Raw genomic sequence first — 27,520 nt, 5'->3', positions numbered from 1 at the left:
GGGGGGGGTAAAAAGAATGTAGTCACTCCAGATTGTAATTTGGACACGACGGCAAGCCTGATATTGCTACTCAGGCAAGAAGTACCATGGGAGTTTTACAAGTGGTCAAGAGTTTGGTAGTAAGCCTTATGTTTAAAATTATTCTTATAGTTAAAAGGGATAAAAACTTTGGGCTTTTCTAAAAAGAAAGAAAACGACAACTACAAGTTTATATTCTGTAAAGCACCACAAATGAACTAAGACTATGGCCTGTTCTTGTCACTCGTTCATTTAACAAAATGAACTCTCTCCCTCAAATGTCAACATTTTCCTACTTCATGCATCAGCTCTTGCATCTTATTAGTCATTTCTCATATTTTCTCCAGCCCACTTTTCTTTCCGTTATTTTGTCACCATCCCACCTAAATACAAGTCACTCCGCAGACTGAATCATACTTTAGAAATGGTATGGAGTCAAAATATCATGTCTAACTACCTGTTTATTTTTCACAACAATGTGAATTCCTTGCAAAATTATCACTCCTCAACCACAGAAAGGGCTGCTCAACCATTTTCAATCTCTCATTGAGAGCCTGAAGAATGCTTAGTCAGTTCCCATACCTCATGGCCCATTTGCTATACAATCACCATCATCTTACAAGTGATAATTTGTAAAATTATAGGAGGCTGGTGAAGTGTTTAAAAGAGTTCTCCTTATACTCTTACGAAAATGGACAGCTTAGATTTTTCTAATCAATTGTCATGCTATGGCTTAGACAGAGAATCTACTCACGTAATTTGCTAATAACAGGAAGAAGTTCACCCCATGTGTGCAAATACTCTGCTCGGAAGCCATCCAAAGAAAACAACAACACTGGCGGTTTTGTAAACCTAAGCAATTAGAAATGAGAGAGTTAAAAGAAAAACATTGGATTCAATATCTATGCAACTGGGCTCACATTGTGAAAACCAGGCTTGTTTTAAAAAATTTTTGCCTTAAAAGGCCCAATCCTGCATGATTCTGAGATAGAAGCAGTGAGCACCCAGCATCCTGCAGGATTGGACACTTATGGGAGATTGTTATAAAATGGTCCTCGTATATTGAACGTTTTATCAGAATAAAAACACCTATAGTTGTAATGTTACTGGGACGCTCTAAATAATAATGGAGTATAATTACTATTGAGAGACTGCTGAGGGGTGGAGTGGGGTTTTTGTTTGTTTGTTTGTAAACAGATAATATTACCCTTAAAATATTGTTTTAAATGCAAAATTTCCAAATAAAGAGAGAATATCCTTACCCTGTTGGACACTGGGGCTCATTGATGTCCTCACATTTTTCTTCAACCCAACTTTTTTCTCCTAAAATAAGTATATTCACATTAAGAAATACTGAACAGTTCTCATATTAAATTAAATAAAATTGATCTGCTAAATGTCCATCAAAATTTCACAAAACATCCAAACTTTTTTTTCAGTTTTCACACCATTAAAATGCATGGCCAAGAGTTATCAGGTGGCATCATCACGTGTAGTGATCTTAATAGTAAGAACATAGCAGCCACTAGCAAAAAATTGGCCAGAAATCAAACAATGATAATGAGAGCTAAAGATTTGCAAAAGTGAGAAAACTAAGGCCTGCTCAAGGGTGCCATTTATAAGAAGGGCATGGGGGAGGCTTCTGCCCCTTCTCCCCCCACCCCTGAAGTCTCAGCACATGTCCTAGCCCAGGCGAAGCTCTTAACTGCAGCAAAACCTGAGGCCTTGTCTACTCTTGCACTTACGCTAGCCAAACTTTTGTCGCTCGGGGGTGTGAAAAAACACCCCACTGAGCAACATGAGTTTTGCCGCCATAAGAGCGAGTGTAGCCGCGTTATGTCAGCGGGAGAGAACTCTTCCACCGACATAGCTACTCCTGCTTGTTTAGGTGGTTTTATTATGTTGGCAGGAGAGAGCTTGCTGCTACACGTGCGCTTATGTCAGCAAAACTTATGTCACTCAGCGGGCTGTTTTTTTCACACCCTTGAGTTACAAAAGTTTTGCCACCATAAGCACGGGTGTAGACAAGCCCTGAGTGTGGAATGAGAGTTGTGCAGAGGAGCGGTGCTGCTCCCAGCTTGTTAAATGAGCCTGTAAAACAGAATCCCTCTGAGGGGTAGGGTTTGAAGGCAGAAGGAAGGGGACTCCGAACAAGTACAGCCAAGGTTACATTCAGAAAAGAGAGAGATGTGAAGGGGATAGATGAAAACAAAGGACCAAAACCCAGGGAAGGGATAGCATATGGCACCATCACTGCAGTATCGGAGTGTCTCACATCTAATCTATTTCTCCTCACAACCCATCTGTGACGTAGAACAGTGCTGTTGTACTGATGGGGCACTGAGGCACAGAGACTAAAGGGCAGATTTTCAAAGGTATTTAGGCACTTCATGAAATTTTCAAAAGTGCTTAGAAGATGAGGTGGTTTGTAAACCCCACTAAATGCCTCACTGCATCTTTAGGTGCCTAAAAGCCTTTGAAACGCTGTCCCTAAGGCACTGGCCTGAGATCATACAGGAAGTCCGGGAGGAAACAGAATCAAGGTCTTTGAGGATTCTCTCTGCTGCAGGCTGCAAAAAAAGATGAGTCTGACAAATCAGAGCAAAACCAAGGAGGCCAGTTCTCTGAGACTTCAGCAAATGGTCCCAAGTGATTGAGAAGGATGTCATGGTAGACAGCATGAAAAGCAGCACAGAAGTCAGGAAGGATGGAGAGAGAGAGAGAGAGAGAGAGAGAATGGGAGTCAGATGAGAGAAGATCACTTAACTTAAAATTTTGGCAGGTTCTGCCCCATACTTGGTTGTAGAGCAATGGATGCTGTCCAATTTTACATTTTAATTGAAAACCATTTTGTTTTGTCATTTTTTGTTCTGATTTTGAGAAAAGGAAGGAATGAGGAAGTGTTGGAGGAGTATCATATATTTTTATGCCTCATATTGTTAGGGTTTCAGCTGTATTCAGGCCAATTCCAAAACAAAAAACAGAAACTGCAAACAGCGTTCATAAAAAGTCAACTATTATTGTCATGATGTGTATTATTTACTACGCACCAGAAGTTTTGCCTGATTAAGGACTGGAAGATGTGACCCTACATCTTTTTTTCAAGGGGAAAAGCTGCCCAGAGTTCCTGTGCTTGTTTTATTTTCCTTTCCTGCTTGCACTGGACATACCTCAGAAGACTCAATTTTTTCCTCAACTTTAAAATGTGGAATATTCTTGGTGTTTGGCTTTAAATATTCTCCTGTGAGAACTGCAAGTCCATCACTGCAGTGTTGTTTTGTGTTTAAGAGCTTTCTGGAAATTAACAAGCCTTTAAATAGAACTGAAAAAGCAGTGTTGCCAACTCTCATGATTTTGTCATGAGTCTCGTGATAATTATTTTTCTTAAAGCCCCAGTTCCTGGACTCAAATGGATATGTGATCAGTTCAACCTTCATTCTTAAAGAAAAAGTAAGTTTCTAGACCTCATCACTGTGTAGAAAGCTTCAAAATGTGACCCCAGTGCACCCTAAAGGCTCAAAAAGCAGAAGGCAAATAAAAAGAAAGCCACATTTATTCTTTTTACATAAATCTCATGATTTTTAAGACAATCCCATGAACCTGTGGTGAGCCTGACTCAGGATTTTTGAACATATGGGGTTGGCAATACTATGAAAGTGACTTGAAAGTGTCAGTTTCATTCCTGTTTAAAGTCATTTTCTAGTCTATTTGTAGTATGGTAACATCCCTAGACCCCCAAGCAGGTGCAGTATTAAACTCATGGGGCCTTGCCCTAATAGGACATTCCCAAAAGTTAAATGACCTATTCCAAACTTGGTGAACTGCAAAAAGTAAGTAGCCTAATCACAAAAAGATATCTAAATTTCTCTACAATTGTTTCAATTGTTATATTCAAGAGTAAGAATATACATTAAAAATTTAAAACTTAACTAGTGTCCCTTATGTGACTTGACAAGATGTTAGTATTAGAGCTGAATGGGTCTAATATTTACTTAATTTTCTTTCTCTATATAGGACTTAGATACAATGCTCCTGTCAGCTAATTTCTAAGTTATTATCTGCAAAAACGCTAGATTTTTCAGGTGCCTAAATAGTCCCACAGTTAAAATTGTCCCCCCTACCAAAATCTGAAAAGGCGCCCCTGCTTGCTCTAAACACAGGTTTTATACCATTATAATTATTCCTGTTAACGGTACGACCAAGGACTAAAAAGTGTTACAATTAACATTGAAAGGAACAATAGAAAAGTTATGAAATAAACAAGCAAGGTGTGGTTGGGAATGTAAAGTGGGAGTTTACCTTGGCAAACTATATAATAATTAACACAACAATCTTTGTTTTCCACACAATCATCTGAACAGGAGCAATGATTTTCTGGCCGCCTCTTCTCTCCACACCGGAACTTATTGCAGGTCCATATATGAGCTACAATCAGAAATCAAATGCAAAAAAAGTACAATTTTTAGCTCTTGTCTACATGCAGGAGTAATGTAAAAATTAAGGGTTCAATTTTTCCTCCTGATGCACATGCAAAGATGAGGTTTGAGGAGTCCACACACGCAAACAGGGCAGAATCTGACCTTCCAGAAAGCATTAACTGTCACTTCTAAATGATAATATATGCACAGGGATATCTGAATACAATTATACATCATGTAATCATATTGCCACAGATCAAGAAGGACAACAAAAGGCAGCCTTTTATGGATTTCCTGATATGTGACAATTTGTATCCTTTGTAGCAAGCAGGCTTAATCCAGCCTTTGCATCAGGATTCAGTTTCAGTGCTGTCCTGAATAGCAACAGAGTTAAGCACATGTTAAAGTGCTTTTCTGAACCAAGGCCACAGTGTCTGATCAGTGTCAATGTCAACTCCTAGTGATTTGAATGGAAGCCAGATCAAAATCATAGTTTGTCATGTTATTTTCAGATGTTTTCCTGAATCAGGCACATGTCCACTTTCTCAGCCCTGATCTACACTTTTCTGGAGATTCGGCAGTTCTAAGCAACATGCTGTTTAAACTGCTTGTAGCTGCTGAAAGCTTGTCTACACTAGCCCTCCCGCCAGTGGAACTACTCAGGAGGCAGATGATGTAACTGCTCCCTTTTGTCTCCCCAACTTTTTCACCCTTACCTGGCTGTATGCACGCTTCCTGGAAATCTAAACAGCAGTTTCCGAGTTTGGCACAATCTCTGTCACAGCGGCAGTTTCCAAATGTCCTCTCAAAGCAACGGCCTTTGCAGGTTTTGACTGAAATATTGGACAGTGTCATTACTTACAGTAATCTCTGTAGTAAGAACGCAGCAGCTATTAGCAAAAAGTTGGCCAGAACTCAAATAATAATGGTAAAAAGATCTAAATATTTGCAAAAGACAGAAAACTAGGGTCTCCTCAAGACACATACTTTGTACCATTATAATTTTTCCAGTTAAGGGTATCGTTAAGGACTAAAAGTATTACAATTAACATTCCATCATATCTTTTCTATCGTTTCTTTCAGACAAGCTGTGTGTGGCTATTAGGATGCTGGTAGGGAATATGAAGTAGGAGTTTAGAAGTCAACTCTTAAACATTGATACTGAATTGGTCAATATGCCTATAACATCAATAAAATCATTGTAGGGAATGACACATTTAGATTGTACCACTATTTAGATAGATGTATAATTCTAGTTTTCTAATATCCTGTGGTTGCCGAAAGTTAGAGGATATGGTGACTGGCATACTAAAAATACACATATAGGTAACTGGTTTATTTCCTGATAATTAAAATCACATGTACTATCTCCTATCTACAAGGTCTGACGTAAGTATTATGCAGTTACTAAAAGAGAAAAAGAGAATAGAAGTGAACTACTGAATCAAGTATCCACCTCATCTCCTTCTGCCAATCACTTAGTCAGAACAAATTGTGGTCCTCCCTACAAAGCCTGAATCAAATGGTGGAATAATACCAAATAGATTCCAATGGGGATTTAATAGTAATTGGAGTATCATAAAACATCAGCACAGGATTGTTGGCTGAGCTTGCAAGGACCTTTCACTCAACTCAATGGCATTTCGGTGTTCTGAGTCTGGTCATAATCTGTCCCAACCCACACCTTGTTGGATTTCTTTCATAGATGATTTACACATTTCACTAGCCAAGTTGTTTCCTCATTTGCTCCAGTTCCCAGAATACCTCCCTCCTGTCTCCTATCTGAGCAAACCTTATAATTGGGGGGGAGGAGGTGGGAAACACCAATTAATTAGAAAAGACCCATAGGAATTCCCACAGGAAAGTCCTCGGACTAACATTCTGGCATGTGCATTACCTGAAGTAATTTCAATTAACTGCTTCCCTGCAACATAAGGATGATACTCTGATAATTTCATGATTTGTTTAGAATATTTATATTGGAGAATCACATGAATTACCATCTCTTGAACAGCTAGGCTTCAGTCCAAATATGCATCCTAGGATTATGGTTAACACACAAGTGGACAGTACCTGTAATACAGGAAAGAAAATAAACAGTTAAATGTCATTGTAGGATAATTGTGGAACCCCTCTTTCAGGTAATGAAAATGTAGTTATCTAGTCTATACGATAGCATGCAAGCCTGCAGAAGCTGATACAGATTAGGGGACCAATCCCACAGCCATTACTTATGCAAGTAGTCTTTACTCATGCATGTAGTCCTGTTAATTTCAATGAGACCATTCACATGAGTCAAGATTGCAGGACTGGGCCTTTACTTCTTTCATCTTCCTTATAAAAAATGAAGAGACCAGATACTGTCCTATGTCAATTGCTTATAATGCTTTTCCTTCTCCAAAATGAAAAAAGTTGACTTTTAAATGCTTCTGTGATCAGTGCTTAGAATGGATCCCACTGAGAATGCCACTCAGGGAAGACTGCAACAAACAGGGCAGACACCCCTCCTCCCCCAAATTGGTGGTTTGGTTAACGAGAAACGCAGTCCCCTTTGTGCATTCCAGCCCTTAGTTCCCATCCAGACAAACTGCTCTTATATGATGACAGGTTACCGAAAACCCAATTCACCATACATGATGTTCTACCAATCCCAAAAGATCAGACACCCACCCCCAGGTCAATGTGTATTTCAGATCTTACCCAAATATCACGCTGTCAGCCAATCCTTAGTAACTAACTCTCGTTTTCTTTTATTAATAAATCTTTAAAGTTATTGAATGGTTAAAGAATCACATGCATTACAAGTGATTGCCAAGTTCTCAGATCAGAATTACAGCATTGACAGTGAATTTGCTGATTTGCACAAAAGTCTCCATGGAATCATTCCCTAACAGGTCAGAATCCAAAGCAGCTTATATGTAGAGTCTTTTCAGGCGTTTTCCATGGTGTTCCAGGCAACTACTTGAAAGATCTCAGTCCAACGGCTTAAACTTTCCCAGTTGAAAGGTAAGCAGACTAGAGATGCAGAATCAGGCCCTACGTTTCTCTTATCCCTGAAACAGGCTGTCAAGCACAATGTGCCTGCTGCTCCTTTGCTGAGCACACATTGACCCATCCTTTGAAGTTAACATTGACGTTAACATTCCATTTCCTATACACTTAGCATCTAATCTTTGACTCTTATCAATACTAGAAAATGGGTTAGAGCTAGCTTAATTAACATTTCTTTGATATCCACGCACAAGTGAATTGCCCTGATTACAATTATCAAATGCCTTTTGATAAATTATGGGTCAAACATAGATTATCTGGTTTGCCAGCTTAACAGCTTCCATTAATTTCCACTCTTGTATCAACATTTTCTACAAAATCCATCTTTTTAAGTTCTCTTCAATCCACCCACTCCTCCCCCTCAGGGTGTTAAAACACTGTGCCAGTAAGCTATCCCATTGGCCACATATCTCAAAAGTAGCATGTCTCTTAGCAAAGTCTAAATATTGCCTTTTTTTTTTTTTTTTTTTTTTTAAAAGGAAGAAAAATCCTTTCCACTTCCTAGTGACTAATAGATGTCTTGATAAAACCTAGACGAAGCATAAACACCACACCACCACCCATAAATCATTGGTGTGATTTTGGCAGCTAACAGCCCCATGTTGTACCTCCAAATAATTTTGCATTACTCTGAATATAACTCATCTTAACAAACAGTACCCCCAATATGATGCTGGTCACCAGAGTAAATGAATCCTTCCCTCTGGTCAGGAAGTCTAACTTAAATGGTAATGTTACTGTTGAGTTGCACTGAATCATGTTGTTCTGGGGTCCTCAAGCAAGCCACATTCGGGCAGCTTCACAACACCACAAACCCATTACAAAAATATTCTTATGTTTATGACATGCCAAAAACTCACAGGAGCTGTGTAAATACACAGTGTGGAAAAAAACAGCTGGTGAACTAAACGGATTTATACCAACTGAGGATCTGGACACTTGACTATCCAAGGTAATGGGTGGATACATTTACTGGGCTTTTTTAATTAGAGTACGTCTTCACTGACGGTGGCAAATTCGCTGCCGTCAGATGGATTTATCCGGATCGATTGGGAGAAAGTGAAGACCCGCTCAATTGATCCTGAAGTCAATTCAATAAAACCAGCTCCCCAAAAAGCATAGCGCTGCGTCGATGGGTACACATTTCCATCAGCGTAGCGCAATGGAGACGGTGTGCAGAAGAGGATTTAGGAAGTCGACAAGTTACACAAGCTATGCAGAATAGCTTGTGTAACTCCCGTCGACTGCGGCAGAATTTCCCCGTAAGTATAGACCAGGCCTCAGTCTCAGGATCTTTTTAGGTTACACCATCATAAAAGCACTTTTTCATACCTGTGATGTTGTATAGCAATTTCTGTTACAGAATCCTAAGGCTATTGTATTTTCTTCTCGTAGCTTAAAAGTAAGGCTCGCTGAAGAGGCCTGGTTGGCTCAGTAACTTGGGGATGGGACATTTCACCCACAGACTGCCAATCAACTCCAACACAGCAAAAGCAAATTGTTACCACCCAATGTTTAGTAACTGAGGTGGATCTGAATCAAGGATCTGATTCCCCTACTGAAGCCAATAGGAGCCTTTCAATTGGCTTCAATGGGCTTTGATTCAAGCCCCCCCGTTTCCACAGCATTTACAAATGCTGCTCAATGTAGCACTTATATTATGGCCAAGTTTTAGTCCCCACTGCATGGCTGAAGGAAAAGATCCCCTCAAGCCCACAAAACTGCCATCGGTAGGGCAATCTCAGCCAAGAGGCCAAGGACCGGATAGGCAAAGCCACTGAGCAGCTCGCCTATTCATGGAGAGGCTGCCTCCAGATCAGGGTTGAGACTCTACTGCTTCCTATGCCTGGTCTCTGGATAAAGAGCATTCAGAACTGTCAAATTAGCACCTCTCATGTGTACGATGCCAAAAATATAAAGAAAATGAAAAAGAAAAAGGCTTGGTTAGGGATGAGCATCATAGGAATGATATCCAAAAGCAGAAGGTAAATACAGTTAATAAAAACAGAGCTTGATATCAGTAGATGAGCCCCTTGACCTTGTCATGATCTGTAACTTCCAGATATTGCTCAGCTGAAATGCCAAACCGATATGCAGAAATGCTATGATACACAATATTTGAGAAAAGTTTTCAAAAACAAAACAAGGCAGTAAGAAAAATACACTGTTTTCTTTGGAAAAGCATTTGTGTGTGTTTGTTTTGGAACAAAACAGTATTGTCCTGTACTGATGAATCTCTGTCCCCTCACTGCTTCCTCTGTTCCCTCACTGCTTCCTCCGTGTGGGAGGATGCAGGAAAAGCATTAGCCTGTAAACATTATGGGTGTTGACAACAGATGGTTGGCTAGCTGCAAAAGCTACATTCCTAAAGACATTTGGAAAGATCCTTATTTTGAGATTGACAGATGGCATAGTGATACCACAGTTAGGCACCAGGTTTACATATGTCCCTCACTAAGGACCTGATCCTGCAGAACTGAAGTCAATGGGAGCTTCACCATTGACTCCAATGAAGCAGGAACTGAAACTAAGATAGGGATAATATGAATATTGCAGATATGACACACTGGAATTCCAAGGAGCCTAGCCATACTGAACCACAGCACCACGATCATGGGCTAGGCTGCGGGTGGTCAGGCCTAATGGTCAGAGCCAGAGTCAGGAAACAAGCAGGGCTAGAGTGGACTGGGGCCAGCCAGGAGCATGGCCAGGAACAAGACAGGCACAGAAGTGATCACAACTACAGGAGTAAATGTTGAGCAACCACCAGCCTGGTGCTGCTGCTGGGCTTAAAAGCAGACCTGGTGATGCCTCTCAAGGGGCCTGGTTGATCAGGGTGTTTAGCTGTAGTTCAGCTAACTAGTCCCAGGTTCCGCTGCAAGTCCTGACTCCAGCCAGTGTCCTACTGGATGATCTACAGAGAAGTTTCTCAGCATTGCTTGTCCCGTCACACTTCCTTTGCTCCCTTGTTTATTCGGAATCTCACTCTCCTTTGCCCTCCTAGCTGTACCCTTATATCTTTCCTTCTCTCTCCACCTCAGTCTTTCTCCATTTTTCTCTTTTGCCCCTTCTATTGCACTGACAACTCTCTGCTATTCCCCATCATGATTCCAATCCCAAGAAACCTGCTAAAATCATAGTTAATTATAATATTTTCGAAACAAATATCTCCTTCCCTCCCCTTCCAACTCCCACACTCCCTTGGTTGCTCTTCCTTACTTCCTGCGCCTACCAAATGGTCCTTCTCTCAGTCTCTACCTTACAATCTTTCCTCTTTCTCAATGTTTTTGTCCCCAGCAAAACAACCCCTCCCAAGTTCAACCCGAAGCCTTTTTAAACAAATTTTTAAAAAAATATGCCAACCAAGAGGTCTGCATAATTAACAAAGCAGCTTCATGATCTAGTTTATTTACTCCTTATCCTCCATGGTTTACTTTCTCTAGACATCATGCAAACTCTATAGACGGGCTAGTCTTGAAGGTCTCACCCTTTGTGCTATTGCAGCTCTACACTATGCAGAGAATTCCCCAACATCATCTGTGAAATCCTGAGAAGGGAAGATCCACTAGGCTTTCACTGTTTTGTGCTATCAATGCAACACACACCATGTGAAACTTAATATTGTAAGATCTTTAGGGAAGGTACCATGTCTTTTATTTGTCAGTAAAACGTATTTACCTACACAAACATAGCACAACAGAAATTATGAATAAGAAATAAGGTCAGATAGTTATGTCAAAAATAATATTTTTGAAGGCGCACTGGTAGAAAAATATATTTGTAAACAAAGGAACACCTGTTCTGCAACCTGCTGTAGAAGAGAGGCAGCCTTTAATGATCCTGTTGTACAGAGGAAGCTGGGGAGTTACTTATTTACACAAAGCAACGTCTGTCTGTCTTCACTGTAACTTCCAAAAGGAAGTTGAATGGATGGGTCCAAAGTTTCATATCATGAACAGGAAGAGAATACAGAACTATCAAGTATCTTTTGGCAAAATCTGCCTCATCCCTCAGGCCAATAAAACTTCACTGAACTGAAGTTAGGTGAAAAGGCATACGAGCCACAGAAGTGTGCAGGTGGGGCTGAGTCCCATACTGTGTCAGAGCTCAGTCTTCAGATTAATCTATTAGATAGATATAAGTTTAATATTTTATACTTATTTCAGGTCTTTAAGGATTTTTTTATGCATCTTCAGACATTCCCTGACTTCACACTGTTGGTGCATATTAAATGCCTACTTGTAATATATCATCTGAGGGTGGGAGAGAGTGTAAGGTTAGAAGTCAGGTATTAAAGCCAACCTACTGATTCTGTCTGACCACAAGACCAGATTTGATCTTGCAAATCTGAGGTGTGGGAGTTGTGCATTGGGCGATGCTGGTTACCCTAAATCAATGCTTTTGAGGTAGCTGGATTACCCTTAAGGCAATATGCAAAAGCATCAGGTGCAAGCTGAAGTTTGCATTGAACAGAAAAGAGAGGGTTATTTCAACAGATGTTTTAGTTGTTAGTTCTGCTTCACCAAGACAGTGGTGTACCGAGGGTCGCCGGCACCTGGGGACCAAGCCTACATTTGCACACCCCCCTTGGGCCTCATGACCTTCTCCCCCCCACTCAGGGCAAGCGGGGTCCCGGCGCTGCCCCACAGCTGCTCTGGGGAGGGGGAGTCTGTACCTGTGGGGTGGGGCATGATGTTTGGGGGGGGGGGGGTTGCAAATGCATGCTTGACTCTGCCACCCCCTTCCCTGCACTTACCCGCTACGCAGCACCTGCTTCTCCCGCTACAGCCCCACAACCCAGCACTGGCTCGGACCTAGGGAGGGGGGCTGGGCCAACCCTTCATGACACATGGCATGAGGCACTGAGCAGTACCCCTCAGAGCCTCCTGTGCTCCCCGTGAAGTGCCAGCCCAGTGCCCCACCGCCCTTACCTGTTGCTCCATTCCAGCGCCAGCTCGTATAGGGCAGCCTCACCCCCCAGCCTGCGGGGGGTCCACAGGCCAGCCTTCACAATGCAGAGGGGGGAGGTGCTGAGGGGTGCCCCTCAGAGTCTCCTGCGCCCCCTGCCTCCTGCGCATCATGAAGGGACAGCCTGTCATCCCCTCCCCCCAGCTAGCCCCCTATCTAGGTACACCACTGAGTCTTAGCATCTAAATGGAATACTCCCAAGACTATTATTATATGCTATTTCTATCTATCTAAGGTCATTTGAGGGGCAAGAACCCCTTAAAAAGCAGCTGAAGCCATTGTCAGCCATTATAAACAGCCTTTAGGGAATTTACCAAGGAGTGTTGAAGTGCCAGATCATCTGAAAAGTTCTTACATTTACCTGTGGGGGAGACAGACATACCAAAACTTTCTAAATTCTTAAGTGTAGACAAGCCCTCAGTGTTTACCTCGGAGATTTGGCAGCAGTTGACCGGAGTTACGCAAGCTACGCAAAAAACGGATTTAAAATATTTGTCATGTATATAGTGTTGTCCTGCAGCAGCCTTACAGCTGTTCTTTTTTTCCATTCACTTCTTGCCAATACAAAATACAGAGGTAGCAAATGGAGAGGAAAGTCAGAAAAGGAAAGAATTTACTTCCTGTATAATTTTAAAAGGAAAGTAAGCAAGTGGTGCTGGTGTTTAATCATGAGGAATGTTCTGTTGAAACTTCAATGAAAACAGGGCTGAAAAGTGATCTTTATGTGTGGAAAAAAAATTATACTTTCAAAGGCTAGTCTTAATCCCAGTAACAGTGAACCATAACCAAAGAATGAACAAAGAGCTTTGTATGGTAAAAACATAATACATAGCAGCATGTACTCAGAAGAAACTACCAATCCTACGCTGAGCTAAACCTTTAGTCCAGCCAAGCTGCATTCTGTGCATGAATAGATGCAGAAGTAAAAGGGAAATGTGGCTTTAAGATACCTTTATGCCCTTCCTGTCCTAAACCAGTCTCCAGCATAAGTCTGGAGGTTGTTCCGATTTAGAATATAACCAGCTGCCCATAATCCTCAGGGGTCATTCAGGTAGCAGGGGATCAGCAAACCATAAAGTTTCCTTTGTCCCTGCCCAGAGGCCAGAAGCATGGCATAGGAACCGCTACAGCTGATCTACACCTACTGAGGATTGTCCTACAAAAGTAGAATCCTCGGGGGCTTTTTGGCCACTTTGCACTTCCAGAACACTGCAAAACAGACAGAGCAGGGCCTAAGATCTGGCCCACCATGTTCAAACTAAGGAGGAACCTTGCCGTGATTTGCATATATAATAAGAGATATTGAGCCTATATATTACATTGCACGTCAATAAAATGTTCTAAAAATAATCTCATGTATGAGGCATTCTAAAATGCTACTGTTGTGCTTTTCTCTTGGGTTTTTTTTTTTTGTTTGTTTTTTTTATGATTACATCATGAAATTTGTACGCCTAAAGACCTGAAAAAACTCTGTGGAACTCAAAAGCTTGTCTCTCTCACCAATTGATATTGGTCCAATAAAAGATATTATTACCTCACTCACCTTGTCCAACTAAATACTATTGCACTTTAAAAGATCTGAGTAAGAGGAAAAAATGACCTCTAATTTTAGGTCATTCACCAACAGATAACTACACAGTAGAGCTGGAAGAGGGCTCCTGCTAACTAATCTGAGTCTCACTGATAGTATACATCTCTTCCTCACATTTCCCCTTCTCCTTATTTCTCTGATTTACTCAAAGAGTTTAAAGAGAGGTTTCATGACTCATTACAACACACCACACTGCCTGCTACCCTTAATTGCCAACTACAAACCCTCTGTACATACCCCCCAATTGCCCACTTCATTTCAAGTGACTGCCCCCAACCTGTATTTCCCCATCCACTGAACAATCTGTCAACTTGTTTTTAGCTCAGATGCTCCGTTTCCTTTCCTAGATCTGAATAAGAGCTGTGTACTTTCCACCAACAGAAGTTGGTCCAATAAAAGATATTACCTCACCTATTTTGCCTCAAAGAGTTCATACAGTTAGACCAATGACTCAGATGGTAAAACAGTGCTCTATCAAAAGGCCTTCTCCTACAGTAGCCAATTTTCCCTAAAGTTTCCCACCATTTCTAACACCAGTGCAGCTCCACTAACCATAACAATGATAGGAGCTTTAATATGGACAAAACATCAGAGGTTTTATCACTGTCATCTAGACAAATGATGACTGAGAACACATTTTCACCTCTGGTTTGTTCAACAACTTTTAACTGCAACTATTATTTCACGTATTCAATACACAGAGTTAGTTAGCTTTTCATGCTGTGTGACTGGTCATCTAAAACTATTGCCTCTGCTTCCTAAATGGATGACTCTCAAATATACCACCAGTTTCTAAGATTGCTACATGAATTTCCAGCATAAAAATATGTATTTGCATTAGTATTTGAGGCATTTTGTCTGGCAGCTCATCTGAATGTTCACCGAGAGTGAATAAAAGGGATTGGAAATGCAGTTGAATTTTGCATTTTTTATTTGAACTAATGTTCACAAATATTATTTTGTAAGGTTCACCCAGCCTATTTATAACCATAATAATGATGCTTACATAGCGCTTTATATGTTCAAAATGTTAAACACCCTGACTTGGAACCGGGCTGACATCTGCATTTGTGATATCTAGCTAGGGAAGCCTCTGTAAAGATATGAAGAGAAGTCCTGGCCTCATTGATGTTAATGCCAAAACTCCCATTTACCTCAACGGGGTCAGGATTTCACCCATATTGTTTATTTGGGGCATATATTGAGGTCTACTGGCAAATCAACAGTAAGGAGGTTTAAAAAAACTGGAAGAATTTTGAGTGTGCTCCTACAACCATATTGTCATTCTCGATTTTTTACCTAACTCAGCAGATATCCAGCTTCCACAGTAAAACAAACTGGAACAATTCACCCCTTGTGTATTTCCATTGACATCAGAAGGGTTATTCCAAGGAAGTATTTGACTCAGCAATAAATCAGAAGTAAGACTTGCATGAACTACATTTTTATCTTTTTCAGGCCTCATCTATATTAGAAAAGTTGCAGCAGTGTATCTAATTACAACTCCTAATGCAGATCTAGCAAACCAAAGTATTTATATCGACCCCATTATTCTGTATCTGAGAGCCTCAACAGCCCTTCAAGGTAGAAAATGTCAATTGCCTCCATTTTACAGAGGAGGAACTGAGACAGAGGATATGTCTACACAAACAAAAAACCCAAGGCACCAAGTCTCAGAGTCCAGGTCAGCTGACGCAGGCTCACAGGGTTCAAACTGCAGTAGGGCCAAAAATAGCAGTGTAGACATTCAGGCTTGGGTCACAGCTTGGGGTCTGAGACCTGCTCATCTCTCAAGTTATTACAGCCCAGGCTCCATTCCAAACCTGAATGTCTACAATGCAATTTTATAGCTCCACAGCCCAAGCCCCCTGAGCCCGAGTCAGCTGACCTGGATCAGTTATTTCTGCATCATTAGTCTTTTACTGCAGTGTAGACATAACCAGAGAGACTACATGATTAACTTGCCCACAGTCATACATGAGGTCTGTGGCAGAGCAAGGAACTGAATCCAGACTAATAACCGATCCAATGAACCAGTCAACTTTTTAATAGAAACAAAGCCTCAGCTAATAATGTTTCAACTTCACATCAGCACTTGCACTCTACCATCAGATAAGCTGGATAGCAATTTCATCTGATCAAATAAAGACTGAAAAATAAATACAAGAGGCAAAAAAGTGTCATAACTCAGAGGAACAATTAACTTTCCTAGATATCCCCTGCTCTGAAGGAGAAAGATTACTCCTTTTAAAACTTCTTGTGTCTCAGCACCCAACTCCAATACCCAATACACATATTCTTCTTCCAAAGGTATAGAAATCGTACACACACACAATTTCTAGAAGCTTATATAATGAGAAGCTAAAACAAATTCTATAGCCTGTGTTACATTCAAAACCACCTTTGGAAAATGAGATTACCAGAAAAACAAAATTAAAAAAGTGACTGTTCTTAAAACTCCTAAGAGCTAAGATTTCCCTGTTTTAATGAAATAGAGTGGATAACGTTGTATGTGGATATATTGGAGGATATAATAAAAAAAAAAAAAAAGAAAGAAATCAGAGGACCCATTCAATTTGAAACTAGTACTTTTTATTTTTTTTTTTTTTTTTTTTACAATAAAAACGTACATCTTTAAAACTCAAACTTGAAATTATTGTTAAAGCAGGAAAATTGTAATGTTGCAAAAACAAAAGCAAAAAAAAACTACATAATGTCCTTGTTCCCACATATTACTATTTGCCTCACTTGCCAAATAAAAGAATACTTCAGAAAGACCAGCAATATTTTAAAACAGATTTCCCAGTAAGAGCACATAGTATTTCAACATTCAGCATACCGTGGAGGTTTAATGGGTAGTCTAAAACAGCAATTTTAAATTCCACTTGGCATCCCAGCATTAGTTACTCTGAACCTTTGTTTTGCCTACTTATATTTTTCAGGGGCATCCTTTAGAAATTGTGTGGAAATCAATCACATTACTATTATTATGTGTTGTATTGAAGTAGCACCTGGAAGCCCAACCTGAAAGCAAGGCCCCATTGTGCGAAACACATAGTAAGAGTGTCCTTGCCCCAAAGAACTTACACTCAATGAAGACAAGACAGAAAGGACAGGAGTGGAAACAGATGCTCAGAGAGGAAGTGACTTGCCTAAGATCACACAGGAGGTCAGTGGCAGAGCCAAGAATAGAATTCACATCTCCTGAGTCCCAACCCAGTCCCCTAACCATTTATCTCACTGCCTCTGGATTGCTTTTGCTGAATCTTCTAGTCAGAGCCAATGCTGCAGAGCTGACAATTATGCAACATGGACCTAATTCAAAGCACACTGAAGTCAATGGTAGTATTCCTAATGATTTCAGTGGGTTCAAACCCAACATGACTCCTCACAATTGTGTTTTTTTCTTACTTCTACATCATTAAAGTACCAAGACACATTGTGTGGGTCAGTTTTAAGTGCAGGAGTGGAAAATCCATCAGTTTGGGCTTTGGTCTCCATGTGATCATCCTCCCTGGTGAAGTGAGATCAGTGTTGCTTCCCCCACAGAACTAGAAGAGAACTCACTCCAATGTTCTATCAATCTCCCATGCTCGGAGGGAGGTCATGGACTTTTTTGGCGTCCCTGTGCTTCTGCACTGATTCTGGCCCACCCAGTCCCAGTAACCTCCCATGTATACCTTGATTGGTTGTTACTCCCACTGCACCCCCAATTGCAGTAGGGGAAAGAAAATAAACCTGACAGCATAATCTTAAAACTAGATTACATACGTTTTTTCCATGGCTTTCTGGTGGAAGAACTATGCAGCAGAGATTAGCAATCCACAACTTCTTTCCTTCCCCATGGAGTGTCTTCTGTGTGATATTTATTTAATTTCATTTAAATAATAATAAAAAAAGCCTATACAAGAGTGTAGGCAACCTGACACATTTAGTATTAAAGCAAAACCCCAGCAGCACTGAAGTAATCAAACAGGAACTTGGCCAGCCATACACCTTCCAAAAATAAATAAAAACACACACTTCCTTTCCAACCCTTCATCATTCTGGGAAGCACACCCTCAGCCGTCTCCAAAACCCCCAGCAAACAGGTGTATTTTGCAACATACCCAGGTGGTCATGAAATTTGAGCTACTTTAGACCATGTGGGGAGGGAGCAAGATCCTGACTGCCAGATCCCCCATACAAAGCATACTGCCACCTACCCTCTTTCTTTTATAATGAGCGACATCCAACTTGATCATCTCTGCTGAATTCAGCTGTGGAAGTATGGTAAGCGAAGAGAGACAACCTTTTAGACTGGCAGGTCTAAGGCCACTGAGAGCTTATAGGTCATAACCAATCCCTTAAACCCAGAAACCAAAAGGCAGTTAGTGAAGATCTTGGAGAGCTGATGTCATGTGCTCCCAGAAAGACGCTCTGAGTAAGCAAGTCACTGCACTCTGCACTAGCTTAAATCTCCAAATGGTTAAGCTGTAGCCCCATGTAGAACACATTGCAATGGTTTAATCTTGAAGATCGGCATCCTAAAAGAAAGATCACAGCTGTCTAACCAGACACAGGTGGTAAAAAGCTGCCTGAGTTACTGCTGCAGTATGATCATTCATCAGTGGCTGAGGGTCTAGAATCACCACTAAGTATCCAGCCCTGCTCACTAATGGTAGATGAGCTCTCTCAGTCAGAGATGCTGTTATTTTTTCTGCCATCTCTTCAATCAGTTTCCCCCAAACCACCATTACCACTTAAGTCTTGTCTGGATTGAGCCTCAGCCAGCTCACACTCATCCATGCACCGATCTCAGGTAGACACTGATTGAGGCACATCATCTGAGTTGGTGGAGACTGAAACATGCAGTTGGGTGTCATCAGCATACTGAAGACATGAACCCCATGTCTACTTATTAACCCTACTAATGGCCCCATAAACCTGTTGAACAGGACTCAGGAGGGAGAGTGACAGAACAACACACTGTGGCACACCACACTTGAGAGCTTTTTGGGAAGAGGAGCAATTGCCTTTCTTTTCCCTCCTCCTGATCTGAGTCCTGAGTCCAGAAGTGGAGAGAATGATCTGGCCACTAGTCAACAACTTTTTAACTATAGGGCCAGATCGTCAATTAGCGAAAACTGACATACATCCATGGCAGTTAATAAAACACATCAATTCCAGCTGAGGATCTGGCCCTGTTTATGTTAAAGAGCATTTCTGACACAGTTTCATTAGGATGGACCATGTGAGATTTTCTCATTCCTAAATGACACATTTCCAAAGCACAAAACTTCCCACATTTATACTCAATGGACCAAATCCAGTCCCAGGGTAAGGAGCCGTAACTCCACACCACTTCTTGTTCTACCCACAAACCTCCCTCTGCTACTGTACGTTCCTGTGTGCAGAGCCTTTGCTAAGTACTGCTCTGCCACTTATAAGGGCTTATGAAACCACGACCAACCCCACATGTAGAGTCCCCATAGCCTGTTCCCCTCCACAAAGGAACTATTGCTGTTCTTCTGTAGTTTGGGCCTTGCATCCTTGTGAATGGGGGCAAGCAACATGATTCTCTATGTATGCACAACTCCCCTTGACATCTGTGGGAGTAACCTGTAGATAGAGAGAGGAGAATGTAAGTGAGCCCTGTTGCTTTCAGAAGAAGCGAAAACCTTAAGGCAAGTGTTCTCTGATCATCAGCCCTCGATCAAATGCATTGTTTAGTATTTATAAAAATCTAAGCACCACTAGGTATGAAAACATTGCACATATCTTTACATCTACAACTAGACACATTCTCCCTAAAAGAACCGGAGAGAGTCACAATCTCTCCATTAGGGATGTAACAGGATAAACGTTTAAACAGTGAGCAGCAGTCTCATCATTTACTGAATTAATCAAACGTTTAAACGAGAGGGGAGGCTCGTCCCCAAGAGCGTGAGCGTAAGCCACCCATTTGAGGCTCACTTAGCAGCCCCATGTGCCAAGGGGCCTCTGAGCTGGCCCATCCCCCAGAGCCCATGCCGCCCAGCTGCTGTGGCTCAGAGATCCTGTGCTGGGGGGAGGAGCCGCTGGGCTCAGTCATTAACTGAGTTACTCATTCATTGATTGAGCAACTCAGTCATTAACACATAAATCATTAACTCCCCCAGTCATCAACACATTAATGCTTTCACCATTTTTAACCATTTTCCTTTTAAACAATAAAAATTATAAAGCTGGAATGCAATGTGTATCATTATTTAAGCTTACAAAACCCACATGATTCTACTTAGCGTCCTGCCTGCCCACCACTGAACATCATAGTGGAAGGCACTCTCAGAGTATAAGTATTTAAACATGAACATTTAAAGGAATTGCTCATTAACTGAATTTTTACATCCCTACTCCCCATTATAGCCATGTTCAAGGGAGGGACTTTCTATTCCTAAACCCACTTTTCAGCCTTTATCACTTTCTAACAGGATCCTATAGGCTACAAATACTCATGCTTTTTCTCAGTTCAACATCACCCCCAAGTTTTCGGAAAGTTTTGTAAATTCTGTTTGACCATTTTGAGTTATCTGAGTGCCAGCAACAGCAGCAACTGTGAAGAGCAATTCATACTTTAAAAGAGATTTAACAATGTTATTTGTGCTTGGATTACTCAAAAATGGCTTCATTTAACATTTCAGACTATGGATGTAATCCTCAGTGAAGGATGAATGCTTTGACAAGTCTGAAGGAAAACACTGGTTGGGCAAATAAGGCTTTGATTTAACAGAGCACTTAAGCACGCATTACCTCCAAGCACATGTGTTAAGTCCGTCCTTGTTCAGCAAGCCAATGAAGGATAGAGCTGGGTGGGAAAGTTTTCCCATCCCATGAAAATATTTTGAGGTATCAAAAAGGTTCCTATTCAGCATTAGGACAAATCAGGAACCTTTTTAAATGTTTTTAGGAAAAAGACAATACAATAGCCAGTATCACAGAGGTTAGGCATCTGATTCAGAGCAGGGTCTTAATCTTGGTCTCCCATGCCCCAGGTGAATGCCATCACCACTGGGGGTACAGAGTCAGGGTCTCGCTCTCTGGACCAGTTAACATTGAATTATTAATGCAAAGTGGAATAATTGAACAGGACAGATTGAGAGGATGCCCATACATCTCAACATACCCAACAGGCTGGGAGTTAGGATGTGCCGATGGGATGTGGGAGAGTTAGGTTCAAGTCCCTGCTTTGAATCAGGTGCCTTGGAAAAGTGGGCCAAATTGTCACCATCAGCCCTTTCCAGCCCGCACTAAGCAATTTGAGGGCTGTGCTGACCCTCGATAGCCAACCCCAGAGTATGGCTGTGACCACCTTCCCTCCTCTATCTCACACACATGATGCACACGCACACACTGAGGGCTTTGGGTTGCCAGTAAGTTATACATCAGAAAAAACTGCCATAGATCCTGGGGTGAATTTATCAATTTATAATTCCATGAATTCTGACAAGGCTTCAAAAGTGATTATGCACAGTTCACACATCAGATAGGTGTGCGTATGATCAGTGTACAGCTAGCAGCTAAAGATTTTTAAAGATAGTTGTTAGGTGGTGTACAGTTCATTTGAAAATGTAAGCAGTGTTTGTAGATTAGCACTAATCATCAGACAGGTTGCAAATTCATATACATATTTGAAAAGATACCTCAAAGCCGTTGGCTTTTTCATGAAAATTACTGCTTATGCACTCAAACAAAAGCAATATTTTGTATTTCTATAGTACCATCCTTCCAAGGATGGCAAAGCTCTTTATATAAATTAATCATTTTAGCCTCATACCATCCCTGTGAGGTATGAGGGTTATCTTCACGTACAGATGGCAAAAGTGAGAACACAGGAGGTGCAGCTATACTAGGAAACTGACCCATTACTTACAACCACTATCACCAATGGGTCTCCCTGAAACAGTGCTGAAAATGGTTTCAGGGGACACCGTATACTTCTAACCAACATAATTTCAAAAATTAATTTAAAGTAGTTTCCGGTACTGCACCTATCCTTCTGTTCCACTGCAAATTTTTCACATTTCCTTCTCTCTATATTTCTCTCCCCCATTGCAGGGCCAAACACCCACAACCACAACAGGGAAAAACCAACTAAGGGATTTCAAGGAGATGAAGCAGTGAAAATGAGTGCTATTAAATGCACAAAATAAACTATATGGGGGAGGGGAAACAATGTTCCACCTCTAATCTCTTTCAGATATAGTATTACCTATAAAAATAGAAGACAAAATAAGTTCAGACAGAAGTGTCTGAAACTGTCTCTGAACTACTAACCGAGGCAGGATGAAACTTTTCAGCACCACCACTCAGAGTGTTCTTGAAGAGTCTGTAGTACTGAAAACTGTTCTGTGCCTTGCACACTTAACAGTTAAACTATTTACATAACAGAATGACCCCCCCCCCAGACAACCATTGTCAACAATGGGTCAATTTCCTATATGGACCTAGAGAGGTGTGAAGGCTCTCCTTAAGCCAGGCAACAAATAAGGATTAGAATTCAAGTTCCTGGATCACCCTCCTGTTCTCCAACTACAAGACCACACTGTGTGTCAGGAATCTCAACTTGTGACAGAAGGGTTTGGTTATTTTAAAGGAGGTTTAAATGCCTTGTGGAGGCACATCGCAAGGCCCTTTACACAAGAGATAGATGCTTTTAAATCCTGAGTTAAATTAATGCAATAAAAAGTGAGGCACTGGGCACATCTGCCTGGGTATAGCTAACTTATCACACTTGCTACATCAGCAATGCACATTAAACGACCATTTTATTTAATAGACGCATAGAAGATTAGGGTTGGGAGGGAGATCATCTAGTGCAACCCCCCACTAAACCATCGCAGCCAGGGCTTTGTCAAGCCAGGCTGTAAAGACCTTGGAGGATGGAGCGTCCACCACCTCCCCAGGTGACCCAGTCCAGTGCTTCACCACCCTCCTAGTGAAAACGTTTTCCTCATGTTACCCAGTAAGTGCTAGTTCCTCTGGAGGCGAAACACAAGAAGAAAAGCCACCAGCGCTGTGTCAAAGCCAGAGGAGAGGAGCGGAGCAGCGGTGGCTGGGCTGCAGTCTCTCTCTTGAATCCCGCTGCAGAATGTCAGCACCTGCCTGGAGCACATTCGTGCCCAATGACCCGGGCTCGCCTGCTCCTTAGGACCCGTGGCCGGTGCAGCAGGAGAGCCACCCGGGAGGAGCCCCGCAAAGCTGCAGACCAATGTCCTACCGGTGGCTATTCGCGGCCCCCTCTGCAGGGGTCCCGGCCCTAGGGGCACCTGTACGGAGCCGCTGGCATCTCGGAGGGGCCGCGGCCCTAGCCTCTTACCAGGGAGAGCACTTTATAGGTGTTGGGATCTTTGCTTTTGCCACTAGGCGCTGCTTTCTCCGGCTCCTGGCCGAGCTCCATGGCCGAAATCATGGGCACAGCCGCCGCCTGCTGCTCCCCTCCGCGGCCGAGGCTGCGCTCCCCAGGCAGGCTCCCCATGGCGCGGCCGTCTCCCTCCATTGGCCGGGCTGGGCCGCCTCTCCGGCCGCCGCTATTAATAGGGTGACAGAGCGGCCCCGCCTCTCGCCTGGCCGCGCTCACGCCGGCCCCCGCCGGGGACGATAGCAGGCGGCTCCAATCCAAACAGACGCGCGGGAGGAGGGTAGGGACAAGGAAGGGCCGCGCGGGTTTTCTCTGCGGCAAGAAAAGCGTTTCCCGCTCCGGTGCCCAGGTCGCCCCCACGCTCCTGCTCTGCACACAGGGAAGCAGAAACAGTGGGGCGGGGCGGTAGCGAGGGTGACCGAGAAATCCAGACGAAGACTATGAGAACTGCTGCTTCTCCCTTTACTGCTAAAGGGGCCCTTGGTGCACTTTTAATTCTTTACTCCCTGGTGCTTTTTGGTCCCAACAGGAGATGAAGGTTTTCTCTGCCAGACACTTTTGTCTTGAAGTTGGCCTTGCTTTGCTCTCAGGTAGGGTGACCAGATGTCCCGATTTTATAGGGACAGTTCCGATATTCAGGACTTTTTCTTATATAGGCGCTTACTGCCTCCCACTCCCTGTCCTGATTTTTCACACTTGCTATCTGACCACCTTACTCTCAGGTACCAGCACCACCCTCCATAGGAGCTCCTCTTTACTGGAAGATGTTCTGTAAGCAGTTGCTACAGCACCAATACAGGGAGCGTAATAGCTCAAAATTTTGCTTTAGTGCATGTGTTTTCCCTTGTCTGTTGTTTAGATTCTTTTCCATTTACTGGCAATGTGGGTTTTCTAATTGTTTTCTAATTAAACCAGGAAGTTATTCCACATAGAGTAGGGCACCTTTACAATAAATCAGGCAACCCTTGACTTTAGTATTTAGTTGTGTTGTATTTGGCTAGACAGACACTCATTACTATATAAAATGTCATTAATATATTCTTACGATTGCTCCAGGGCATTTCTTAAATGTGATTGCTAAAAGCAGAAATCACCAGTTATGACTTTAGCACCCAGGCAACCATAATCCACCCACCCTATCAAGCAAACATAATTACATCCAGATAGCTCACATGTGCTCATCATCTGTTCATAAACCTCAGTAATGTTACACACATCTTACTCTGCACAATTACACTGTACTGACTCTTAACTGTGATCTCAGCAAGATTAAGATAATTTAAATGACACTTTCACTGTGTTATTAATACCTAAAAATTCCCACTTCTTTTCTCTTCCCCACCCCCCCATTCCTAACACCATCTCTGCCTGTATTCCTGTCCCTGCTCCATTTTCCCACAACATAGTTCCCACTTATAGATAAACTGAAGGCTAGAAAGGGTCATTAGATCATCTAGTGTCTAGTCTGACCTGCATAATACAGGCCATAGAATCTCATCCCTTATATCCCTGTTAGAACAGTTCTAATTCCCTGCATTCCCTTACTCCTCACCAGCTTCCTGGCAATACATTAAGGATGATTAATGGCTAGATGGACCATTGGTATGACCCAGTATGGCCATTCTTATCCACAGTAGCTTAGCTCTTTCTATAGTCTTTCAGAGGCTCAACAAGGTCAGCATAGTCCTCTGATCCATGTAAGAGCAGACCACCTACCTTGTCTCCAGTTTAGTAGCAGTGCGACTTTAAACAAAGGAAGATAACTGCCATTGTAGGGAATGAGGTTAGCCTATTCCTCCTGGCAATACCATCTTGTAGCCCCCCTTCTTAGTTTTCAACACCCGTCTCATCATTATGTTGAGTCTAAGTGATACACAGTACACGAGGTGGCTAAGAGGCGGGTATTATCTGTCAGTGACATCATAATCATTTGACAATATTGCCATGTTGACTTTTCCCCAACAAATCACATTCATCTAGGTGTCTGATAATTCTGGTTCTTTGCTATAGTCTCAACCAATTTGCCTGGTATTGAATTATAGGCTTACTAGCCTATAATTGTCAGGATTGCCTCTGAAGCCTTTTTAAAAAATCAGTGTTACATTAGCTCTCCTTCAGTCATCTGGTACAAATGCGGATTGAAACCTGTCACAGGGTGCATTCTTACTATGCTGGTGCCTCCTAGTGGCCCATCTGGGGATGAACTTGCCCCATGGTCTGACACACTTTCCTTCAGTTGCTCAGCTCATCGTCTCGTTCACTTACTCCATGGTCTCTATTATGGCTCCCCAAAGCTATGTTGCTTTCCTTTTCATGGCTTAGCTCTCTGGCCAAGTCACATGGACCCTCCCCCATGGTATTATTAAAGTTTCCTTTCAAGCTGTCTCCAGCAGCCCCCAAATGGGCTGGTATGCCACTCCCACAGTGGCTTGTAGGGAACCTACGCCCACCCTCTACACCCTCAACCCAGCAGCTCAGGTCTATACCCTCCCAACCCTTACTGGTCCTTTCCTAGGCTGCTTCTACACTGCCTATTACAGGCAGCAGAAAGGTCCTGGACTTTAATCTGTTATCTACCAGCCTAAATTTGGCATCCAGGACCTTTCTCCAACATTTCCCTATGTCACTTGTACCTGCATGTACCATGATCACCAGCTGCTCCCCAGCACTGTACATAAGTCTGTCTAGATGTCTCAAGAGATCCACAATCTTTGCACCCGGCAAGCAAAATTCACTATGGGGTTCTGCTGGTCGTTGCAAACCCAGCTATCTATATTTCTAATAATTGAATCCCCCATTACTATTACCTGTCTCTTCCTCATAATGGGTCCCTTCCCCTGAAGGGGTATCCTCAGAGTGAGAGGATACCAGGGGTCCCAACTATGGAATAGTTTCCCTCCACTCCTGTTTAATATTCTCTTTCCTTTTCAACAACATAGAGGCTGTCAGACTGGGGTAGGAACTGATCTGCTGTGTCTCAGAAGGTCTCTTCTGTGTACCTCTCTGTCTCCCTTAGCTCCCCCAATCCAGCCGCTGTGGTGTCCAGAGCCCATACCCAGTCTCTGAGGGCCATGAACTGCTTGCATCGAATGTACAGATATGCCACCTACCCATAAGGCAGGCAATTATACATGCTGCATTTGGTGCAATAAACTGGATAGCCCCACTCTGCTTCTGCCTGCATTAGTTTTGCTCTTGCTGCTGGTTTTTTTGTTTTGTTTTGTTTTGTTTTGGAATGGGTGTTTATTGGCCTAAATTTAGAGAATGTTCGGTGTATTGGGCTCTCATGATCCCTCTCTAATCTCCTTCACAAAACTCCCCTGTTTATTGGTCCTGTTTGCTAGCTCCTCTGGTTGCTTAGGAGCTGGCATTAGAACCCCCCATTCTCCCTGAGTAGCCCTGCCCCCTTCTTAAGGGATCCTAAAGGGATTAGGGATCAAAAGGTGGCCAACCAGAGCCCCATTAAGAAGCTCTTCACCTTGCCTAGCAGGCCTGTAGGCTGAGCACTCAGCCACCCCCAACAGACCACACTATAATCTTCAATCAGGCAGGCACAGGGCAAGCAGCAAGCACACAATAACGATCAAACTAACAGACAACAAACTCAACCCAAGGGTCACATAGTTGCTCCTCCTTCATCTGGAGATCTGCCTTGCAAAACTCCACCATTTTGTTGCTCATGTTCACTAGCTCCTCAAGTTAATAAATTTCTCTCAAGCTAATGAATTGCACTGGGAGCTATTAATCTACTCTCTATTGTTAAGAAAAAAAATAGAACCCAAAACATTATTAACTTGTTCCAGTAATAGCTCTTAGGAGAAAATACATTGAGAACTTCATGATGTTTTATACATGGAAATAATCATTCACAGCTGTAATTTTGTAACAGTAAATAATAATCATTAATGCCAAGGATTAATTATGATCTGCACCAAGAAAAAAGAAGGAAATGCTGATGGCAAATTTGCCTAATTCTCAACCCATTTATATAAGCATATCCTAACTTGAACCTTTACCATGCCACAGCTCGCTTTTGGCATGGTACAGCCTGAGTTGCATCTCACAGAGTTTTTACATTTTCACTTCACTGCCATG

The 27,520-nt window shown here is 42.3% G+C and overlaps 1 protein-coding gene across 1 annotated transcript in view; it reads right to left on the bottom strand.

The window, feature by feature from the left end:
* Positions 1-23,563, bottom strand: part of ENPP1 (ectonucleotide pyrophosphatase/phosphodiesterase 1) — a 69,223-nt gene extending 45,660 nt beyond the window's left edge. The window contains exons 1-6 of the mRNA XM_067546751.1: positions 23,384-23,563; positions 6,437-6,509; positions 5,153-5,269; positions 4,318-4,443; positions 1,281-1,341; positions 773-870 (exon numbers count right to left, since the gene is read on the bottom strand). Of these exons, the coding sequence (XP_067402852.1) occupies positions 773-870; positions 1,281-1,341; positions 4,318-4,443; positions 5,153-5,269; positions 6,437-6,509; positions 23,384-23,563 (655 nt within the window). The remainder of the gene's footprint in view (positions 1-772; positions 871-1,280; positions 1,342-4,317; positions 4,444-5,152; positions 5,270-6,436; positions 6,510-23,383) is intronic.
* Positions 23,564-27,520: the final 3,957 nt, after the last annotated feature.

This window comes from Emydura macquarii, unplaced genomic scaffold (assembly GCF_026122565.2).
Source record: "Emydura macquarii macquarii isolate MOO-44397 ecotype Brisbane River unplaced genomic scaffold, CSIRO-AGI_Emac_v2 contig_1146, whole genome shotgun sequence".
Lineage (NCBI taxonomy): Eukaryota > Metazoa > Chordata > Testudines > Chelidae > Emydura > Emydura macquarii.
This window is presented reverse-complemented; position numbering and strand designations above follow the sequence as displayed.